This window comes from Scatophagus argus, chromosome 22 (assembly GCF_020382885.2).
Source record: "Scatophagus argus isolate fScaArg1 chromosome 22, fScaArg1.pri, whole genome shotgun sequence".
In the NCBI taxonomy this organism is placed as follows: domain Eukaryota; kingdom Metazoa; phylum Chordata; class Actinopteri; family Scatophagidae; genus Scatophagus; species Scatophagus argus.
In genome coordinates this window covers 11,189,041-11,198,672 of record NC_058514.1, presented here as the reverse complement: position 1 = coordinate 11,198,672, position 9,632 = coordinate 11,189,041, and the positions used below count along the sequence as shown (strand labels likewise).

Below are 9,632 nucleotides of genomic sequence, written 5' to 3'. Positions count from 1 at the left end.
AATGTTCAGACTGTGGAGTTTACAGACTTGGGCAAGCTTGTAACATAAAACTTCTAATTCAGGAATCTGGTTTCTTTCACTCAGTTACAGCTTTATTCATCTATAACATGTTTCTACAAAATACAAAATCCTACCCTGAGGTAAAGGAAAAATACAAAACTATCTGAAGAAGATGAAATAGTTTACCTGTCTGCAAGAAGACATTTCATTTTTCGCTTGATTTTCAAGGGAAATGTAACACATTACACATTCGCGTGAGAGAGAGAACCTTTTTAACAGAGAAAAAGATTCATGATGGCTCCATGCAACTTGAAGTCAGATGTGACAGATGATTCGTGTGTTTCTCTTTTCACACATGGAATAATACCCATAAGATTCCAGTGTAACCACTGAGAACACATGTTTTGGACCCTAAAAATTAACTCCTTCATCCAACACGTAATTCCTATTAAAGTCACTCTTTTGGTTGTCCAGTTGCAGTCTTTCTCTCCATCAGCACAGTTTTTCTCTCTAATCGCACACTGAAAGGAGGGAAGTGAAACATGTTGAAGCCAATATTGCTGTAACCTTCTACGAAGGCCAGAGGCTGGTGAGTGTCCTGCAGTAGCCGTATCTTGGTGACATTAGCCACCATGAGTAGGTGTGTGTACATTTTGATCTCAGGATCTGTGATGCTCAGGTCCTCACGTTTGTCATATCTGTTAAAAAAATGTAAGAGGAACCATTTCAAAAGTGATGATATGGACTTTGGTGTGATACATTTAAAATTTTGGAATAAAAAAATAAACAAACCTCCAATTCCTGTTCTGCTCCAAGAAGCGAGAAACTCCAGTTTCAGCAGCGTAAGTGTCAATATGAACAAAGACATCTGAAGTGACAAAAGAGTTGTGTAAAAACACAAGAACTGCATTCTCTGGACAAAAAAATTATGCATGCTTTCAATGTTTGATTATATTAGTATCCAATTTTAGCTACTGATTCATTAGCTCCTCTTAAATGTGACAGGAACTACTCATGCTTCTGACTTCTTGTACAAGAAACAAATAATGTGTTGAAAGCGATTCCAACCTGCTGTAACTGGCAACAGCCTGTGTAGTTCCTGCATTCCTCGGCCCCCTGGGTAGTTGTGGTGGGAAACGTAGAGGCAAATACTGGAGTACACTGCATTGATCAACAGCTGGCCGACCACAACCGCAGAGCCCAGTTTATACATCCAGGATTTCTGATAGTTGCACAAACTAAAGCACAAAGAATGAAAAGTGGAAAATATCCACTTTGTATCTATTTTAAGAACATATACAGTATGCTGCTGCTGGCTGTGCACTCAGAAATGCATCTTTAGCAAGTCAACGTTCTCTTCCTTCAAATGATTTTTATACTCTATGGGTCATATTTGGTCATGTCATTATAATTTCCTACCCTGTATTTCTGAATGCAAGCAGTGAGGTAATATGTTTCAACTTACATGAAAGAACAGCCTCGGGCGGCCACCAAGCTGAACACAGGGAAGGTGTAAATAATGAAGCGCAACTCTTTGTGGGGCAGCAGCGAGTAGATGAGAATGAAACCCACGGTGGGTAGCAGAAGCAGCCTCATCCGCCTATCAAGGAGGCCGAGGGGGATGAAGAGCAGCGTGCAGCCCAGGGCACGAGGCACAGCAGAGTAAAAGTACCAAAGAAAGGGTGAGGTTTACTGAGGAGAAGAGAGTCAAGGAGAACTGAGGGTAGAGCAAGTGAGTGTCAGTGACAGTTAAGAAGTTCAAGTAAGTACACAAGTGATCGCTTGGCATATGGGGGAGTATACTCAGGTCAATGAAAGGATATTCCCCAGTTGGAGCTTTTGTTGAGAATAGTGTTGTACCACAAAACCTGACCCTCAGGCCACAAAAGCTTCCTCCAAAAGACAGTGTCGATGACCACTGTCAAAGCTGTAAAAGAAAAAGGAAATCAAATACTGCTTTAGCCATTTTATTGTTTATTGAGTACAGTCTTACTCACCCAATGAGAAGATCCCAGCAGGAACAGCATAGTAAAGTAGTTGCAGCAGTCCCAGCTTCCTGCTCAGCAGTGATATCAATAACATGAGACCCAAGAAGATGCAGAGCTCTGACCGGAACACAATGATGACTAATGCAGAGAGGCTAATGAAGCAGCCGTATTTCTGAGCCATCCAAGACGTGAACGCTACCAGAACTTGGAAGAAAAACATGCTGTCATCATGTCACTGATAAATTTACTCAGAAAAATGATAGTTTCACGCACAGCCTCTGGTTTGTGATAAGTATTACCAACACCTACCTATTGGCAGCGCAAATACATTAGGGAGCGTCCTGGTGCTGTAGAACATTAAGTGAAACTGGGAAGCACATGTCAGACAGAAGAGCCCCGCAACTGTAGAGCCGAACTGCTTCCTCACCTCTCTCTGCATGTACCATAGTGCCCCAATAACACACAACCCCAACGACGCTCGGACTGCACACAATACATCAAGAGAATGGGTTTGTTGAAACTGCTTTAAATAAAAATAGGCAACATAGTTTCTGACATATCGGTGGTCTGAAAAGTACCAATTAGTGAGATATTAGCAGTATACCTGTCAGCTGTGTGTAGAACTTTGGTGCATCCAGCAGAGAGGACAAAAACACAACAGGAGAGCAGAGCATGGACAGAAACAGAGGGCCGAGGAATGTCCGTGGCACCACGCCAGGGAACTCATGGTGGTCATACTGAAAGGACAGGACAAGCTCTGATCGCAACAACAGCAAGACATTAATACAGCTCCATAGCAGTGGCTTAATGGATCTCAACCTGAGATCTGTTTATTAAACTTTAAACTATTTCAATACAAGATTTAAACACCTGACATCATACTGCAATGTGGTGTGATTACAGGACTTGAAATGAATGGCTCCTTAAAATGACTTAACTGTATGTTTTGGGGGTATACGAATAAAATTGACACTCATTTTAGTTTTTAATAAGAAATGGCCTTTTTAGCTAATATGGTAATGATAAAATTATACTCCTTGAAAGTACAAAGATAACATTTTATAGATCAACAGGAACAATTCAGTATTAATTTCTCTGACTAAACAGTGCTTTCGTAAACATTGCAAGCTTTGTCATATCTGTTTATCAGTTTACTCATGACTTCGTATTAATTTTGGGGCTGTTTCTGGGACTTTACATTTAAACCCATTTCCCCCTTCTACAAATGATGAAGCTATAAATGTGTAAATCTCTATAATAGATATTGTGTTAATGTAAGTGCTGTCTCTATGGTTTGTGTAACATTTTTACGAATGTTTGATTTGAAAACAATTATTTCATTCACTGGTGCTGTGCATAGTTAGCTGTTAGCACAATTAAAGTACCTGCATCTATAACACCTACTTACCTTGTCAAAGTTAAGTCTGTGATACAGAATGTCGTGCGCTGCTTGTAAATTAAAGCTCTCTTCAACTTTGGTGAACGGACAAATGAATAAATGTAGCAGAGCAACAGCTTTTAATAAAAACAGCAGTGGCAGCCCCCAAAATTTCCTCTTTTCAGCCATGACAGCTGAAAGATTTTCACCACTTCCGGTGAAAACAGGAAGTGGACGATACAAGATAGCTTCATATTGCTAGAAATACTATTATTCTTTTTCTAGTAAAAATGAACTTGAGATATAATTTAGAAGTTTTTCAAAAACGTTAGAGAAAAGGAAAAAGAAATTATTTTAAATAGCACTAACAGAATTCCTGGATTTTCCACGTGGGGAAGGACCTTTATGTCCCGCGCGTGGCGGCTTGTATTTGGTTGTACGTTTGACTGACAGATGATCCCAGCAAATCAGCGCAAGCCACAATTCGGACAAGAGGCTGACGCGGAAATCTAAAACGGCATCGTTTTTTCACACCCGGCATGTAAATAGTACTTTCTTGCGCTTTGCATAGATAACGCTAACTTGTATTTAATGTTAAGTGCAGCTCATTTAGATGTGTCCGAACTGTGCAGCATTTTAATACCAGTTGAAAGCTTGCTTGCGAGTGGCTGAAGCTGTGTCTTGATATGAAACTGTGTCTGAACTGATCGCCTGAGATGCTGTTCACCGGTCCAGAGCTGCGGCTACTGCTGCTATTCTCTTGTGTAACTCTTGTTTTACTTTCTCAAGTCACCGACGCCAAGAGGGATTTAAAAAGCGCTTGTATTACCTGTCAGCAAATCACAGATAACTTCAACAAGGTCAGGGAGCATTTCTTAAATTATCTTATGTGTTGTGCTTCATTTTGTTGATATCTTGCTCTTATACTGTGTTTCCTGTTACACCGAATGCTGCCAAATGCCTGAAATGTCTTTTTACTTCTGTCAGACCCTTGTGTGCTTTCTTTCTGTGTAAATAATGACTATGTTTTTGTGTTTTAGGGCTTTGACAGAACAGCAAAGCAGAACTTTGGCGGAGGCAACACAGCCTGGGAGGAGAGAAAGCTGTCTAAATATGAGACAAGGTGAGACGGTGGATCTTGTCCTGTCCGAACTAAAGGTCACCCTGCCACAGGGGTCAGTCATCAGAGCCATGTTTGCTTTGCACAAGAGTCACAGGCTGTTGTACTTGATACAAAAAAGTGGGTCAAAGCTTTTGATAAACAATAGGCATTTGAATCTCTGACTAACTGTTTGGCTGGTGGGTAAGTCTTCAAACTGCAACATTTGGCAGGTGTAAGGTGATCATTTCCTTCTCTTACAAGGTCTGTCTCACGTCTCTGCATTTCCTCAAAAACCTGCAGACGTGAACTAACTTCCATGCAATGCTTCCTTTTTTTGTTGCAATGGGTAGCGCATACTCATATCTACCTCTGCTCTGTTTTTCATTCACAGCGAGATCCGTCTGGTGGAGATTGTGGAGGGCCTGTGTGACAGCAGCAGCTTCGAGTGCAACCGCATGGTAGAGGAGCATGAAGAGCATTTTGAAACTTGGTGGTTCAAGAGGTAAGTCAGCCATAGCGGCCACTTGGTTGGGATTCCCCTGTCAGTTTAATAGCACAAGGATGTGGAAAAAAAAAAAACAAACTGATTGATACCCTGATAGGATGAGAGGTGTCACCCGCAGAAGTTATTTGTGTATGAGAGCATCATTTCACTCAGTAAAAATGTCATACACCTCACCTTTTCCTGTTTTGTTTCCTGTTGCAATGCAGGAAAACAAAACATCCTGATCTGCATAAATGGTTCTGCATTGAAACTATCAAAGTGTGCTGTCCAAAGGGAACATTTGGACCAGACTGCAATGGTGAGGAAAATCCTTTTATTAACACTAGAGTAGCATTAGTACATCAGTTCTGTTTCTGGCATAATGTAGCTCAAACATGAATAACCCCAAGCACATGTGGATGTGGCAGTGATGTTAAAAGTTCTATTAAAAGTAAAACCTTTCTATTTGTGCTGCCTTTCTGATTTTATTCTTTGAAGCCTGTGTGGGGGGCGCTGACAGACCTTGTCATGGCAACGGGATGTGCGATGGCGAAGGGACTCGTGGAGGGAACGGAAAGTGCAGCTGTCACCACGGTTACAAAGGGGAGTTCTGCCTGGACTGCATTGACGGCTACTTCAGCGAAGTGAGGAATGACACCTTCTCTCTGTGCACAGGTACACATGCAGCTGCTGTTGCACCGCTAGCTTTTTCTGTGATGCATCACTGACCTGCATACACACAAACAAGGAAATTATCAAACCTGTCATGATTTTTGAATTCGGGCTCCACCTCCTACTACAGAATGTCACTCATCCTGCAAAACCTGCACTGGAGCAACCAATCAGGACTGTGATGAGTGCAAAGATGGCTGGGAGGAGGATGACCAGGAAGCTTGTGTTGGTAAGAGCAGAAAGAGTAAAAAGTAAAGTGTCCATGTAGATCATGTAGGGGTTTGTGAAACATTAATATGAATTCTGTTTGTAGATGATACTAATTTTAGTAATAATTTGAAATTACTTTTGGATTTAAGTAAAACTAAATTCATGATTTTTGGGAATCCTGCAACAAATACACAAATTAAACTCAAAAAAGTTGATGAAATTGAAATAAAATTGAGTGATAGCACATACATTAAACCAAAGCACAACAGTAGTGAAATATTGTATAAAATTAAGGATTTTGTAAATCAGTCTTCTGTATTTACTCTGTACTGTTCTCTTATAGTTCCATGTAAGACTTAATGTGTGAAAATACATATAAAACAAATACAAATTCATTTTTCGTAGTTCAAAAGAGAGCCAAAAGAATGACAAGCAAACTTACTTAAAATTATCCAACAAATTCACTGTTTATCAAAGAATCTAATATTTAGACTTGGGTGACTTTAAAACAGCTCAAATCAGAGTTAAAAATCAATTAAAACTAAAGTATCCAAAAGTTGTTTCAAGTCAGAAATTCAGTATGATTTGAGGAGAATTAGCATGTTTAAAACTGAATGAGAAAAAACAAAACAACATTTCAAACATTTCAGTTAAAGAAGTGAATTTGTGGAGCAACTGTAGTGAGGAATCGAAACCAGGAAGCACAATAGGAAGTTAAGTAGATATAAAAATGAGTGTTCAGGAAGCCACAGCGACATCAGAATGACAGGAGGACAACAGGATGTGTTTTATAAAATAGTGCCAGCAGTCTAGGTGGTAACTCTAGTTTAAATACGGTCCCTACTATTTATTACAGACCAAATACATTTCCATTGTCGAAACAGTTTCTCGAGAGTGTTAAGGTAAAATCAGCTAAAGCTTGAGTTAAATGCAGGTGGATTTGATTTTAAAGGATGTCTTTCATTTGTCATTTGAAATCAGCACAGTTTAACATCTTCCCAACTGAGCTGCATTAACTCTCATGTGTTCCAGATGTAAATGAGTGCTCCTCAGATCCTTCTCCATGTAAAGAAGATCAATACTGCCTTAACACGGACGGCTCCTACTCCTGCAAGGGTGATTACTCTCTCTGCACAACATTTTGATCTAAAAGATGTGGACACAACAGTCTCTACTGTATGGTAAAAAGAAATGCTGCTAGTGTTAGGTGTATTTCTGCTTTAATATATAAAGTTCCCAAATCCATTGTTGGATTGGGGATTTATTTTTATTTTATTTAATATTTCACAAGCTTACAGCAGTTAAATTGGAAAAGTAAATGTTTGTTTACTGATATTCCTCTAATAGGAAGCTGTTTGTTGTGTTTGTCCTTTACAGTCTGTGACAAAGTGTGCTCCGGCTGCACTGGAGCCGGTCCTGATAAGTGCCAGGCTTGTGCCAGTGGGTACCAGGACACAGAGGGCACCTGCACGGGTACGATGCAAATAATTTACTATTTGGATAAAAGATTTGACTCTTTCATATTTTTATCAACTCTATGAGAATTGTGAGCAAAAATTGTGATTCACAATTTCAAAAAACAGTGAGAAAAAACAGCTAGTGCACTGTAGTTCTCATCAAATGTCACTCAGATGATAGGAAATAGTGCTTTTGAGGGGCCTGTTGCGAACTGATTAATTGATTTCTTTTTGCTAGTAAGTATATGTGGCTGTTTAGTGTGTTTTTAATTGTCTTTTGATAAAAGTGTAGCGCTGTGGCTCAGAGGAATATGATATTAGGCAGTGTTGCAATGAAATGAAATGTTTTATGGCGTTTACTCACTTTTTTAAATGACACTAATAAGATACAATTGTAGTATAAGAAAGGCAGATGTACATGATATGATAAACGCCTCTTGTCGATATAAAAAATGAAATCTGCATGCTGCTGGAGCCCTAAAATCAGGCTTTTGATATACAAAAAAAAAGTTAGTGACACCAATACACATTTAGGAATTAAGAAAAATCTGGAATATCATTCGTCTTTGAGCTTGATGTTATGATCCATTTAGCTGTGTGTCCGTCTTCTTCTTATTGTTTCCTGCTGGTGCTTTAACAGCGTGCGTGGCCAGAAGGTGTCTCTGTCTTGCCTCTTTGCCGAGTCTTTTTTGCAGCCGCTACGTTTGCTTTGCTCTGTTTGTATTACCTCTGACCGCTTGGTGACTTTGTGTCTGGGGTAACTTGATCTGGTCAGCGTATCAGTGTTGCGTTGTGTTTTCCAGATATCGACGAGTGTTCCCAGCCAGAGTCCGTATGCACTGAGGAGCACCAAGAGTGTGTCAACACTAAAGGAAGCTATGTGTGCATCTGCTCGAGTGGCTATGAGGAGCAAGATGGCAAGTGTGTCCAGGTGCCACAGCCAGGTGAGGATTATTGGTTTAAAGGCTGCTTTCGTTGGATTTGTGCTCTACACAGTCTAAATATCTATTGTGTATATTAGCAAGTCTTTTCTGAATTTTTGAACACAAAAAAGCTTATATTGCCCACTATAAAGTAAATTTTATACCACAGCTGATGAAACAAATTGAAAGTGAATTGTAAAATATTAAAATTACATAATATTAAAAATACACAGATAATTCTGTAGTTCAGCTGATGTGAAAATTTGCCACAGTATCACAATATTATCAACACAGAAGTGAATACATTAGGTTATTATTCTTCTTCTTCTTATTATTATTATTTATACTTTCATTGCCATCAGAAAAAGAGGAAGAGTCAGAAGCATCTGAGACGACCACAAGCCCACACGGGGAGCTTTGATGTAAAAACTGTGACCAAGGGGAGCAACTGGGAAGAAAGGTTGGAATTACTGCACATCTGAAGCAGCTCGTTTTAAAATTGTCGACAACACGCACTTAATGTTCCAACTGCTCTTAAGTCCAACAAAAGCTGTTCCCGCTGTGGATCATGGATTAAAGGACAAAAAAAAAAAAAAAAAAAAAGACATTTTAAGCTCTCGGTATGCTGGTCATTCTTGCTTTTCTTTGCTGTCCTCAAATTACCACTTGATGTCTTTATTTGTTGTATGGTTTTACAGTTGATGGTGTTTCAATAAAGGCGTATCATGTTAAATTTAATATAAACCCATGTCAACAAATTGTGTCAATTTTATTGTACAATTTTTGTCTTGCAGTGAATTAAATTAAATTAGATCACAGGTTGCGTTGTGTTGCAGTGATCACAGATGACCACACGGTGGCAGTCTAACCATATGATATATGGATGCTCATTTCTGTGTGAAGATGAATGCCTTTTCTAAATTGACTTAGACAGGACTAAATAGTGTGTCTCACTGTTTTTACTCATCCCTTGTCCTCATATCTCATTGCCATTTTGATGCGTAATTAAACATGTTCCTGTTTAACATAGAAATAATTGCTTTATATTCTCCATACTTAGATGTCCTATAACCTCAATCAGTGAATTTACACACACAACACAAATACAGAGATTTCATATATGGCTGCACTTCACATAGTTTTCCATATCACTGGTATCTTCTTTTAGTCTTTCGAAAGGCAGTGGCACAGTCACCACTCAGGCGTCAGGATACTTTTTGGAAAGACCTTCTTGTGGCCCCGTTTGGATCAAAGCATATTTTCCTAACCCAAGTCTCACCTTGCAATAAGGCTTTCCAGCTTCTTGCAGGATGATGTCAGCTGTTTTGACTCGACAGGCTTGCCAAGGTGGAGGAGCAGCCAGTTGAGACCTGTCTGAGCTGGTGGTGATGCAGCAGAGATACAATCATACCACAGAC

At 39.5% G+C, this 9,632-nt stretch overlaps 2 protein-coding genes across 2 annotated transcripts; one reads left to right on the top strand and one right to left on the bottom strand.

The window, feature by feature from the left end:
• Positions 1-65: 65 nt before the first annotated feature.
• On the bottom strand, positions 66-3,588 carry alg12 (ALG12 alpha-1,6-mannosyltransferase). The gene is made up of 9 exons (XM_046378411.1): positions 3,397-3,588; positions 2,593-2,725; positions 2,298-2,471; positions 1,998-2,192; positions 1,824-1,927; positions 1,466-1,689; positions 1,069-1,238; positions 793-868; positions 66-698 (listed from the first exon to the last, which is right to left on the bottom strand). Exons 1-9 carry the CDS (start codon positions 3,553-3,555, stop codon positions 455-457), a joined length of 1,479 nt encoding a protein of 492 aa, XP_046234367.1. The 5' UTR covers positions 3,556-3,588; the 3' UTR covers positions 66-454.
• A 256-nt stretch (positions 3,589-3,844) lies between these two features.
• On the top strand, positions 3,845-8,958 carry creld2 (cysteine-rich with EGF-like domains 2). Its single transcript, XM_046378412.1, has 10 exons — positions 3,845-4,226; positions 4,407-4,489; positions 4,860-4,970; positions 5,180-5,271; positions 5,451-5,627; positions 5,755-5,853; positions 6,867-6,950; positions 7,212-7,307; positions 8,095-8,235; positions 8,577-8,958. The coding sequence occupies exons 1-10, from the start codon at positions 4,083-4,085 to the stop codon at positions 8,633-8,635; spliced, it is 1,086 nt and encodes a 361-aa protein (XP_046234368.1). The 5' UTR covers positions 3,845-4,082; the 3' UTR covers positions 8,636-8,958.
• The last annotated feature ends 674 nt before the right edge of the window (positions 8,959-9,632 follow it).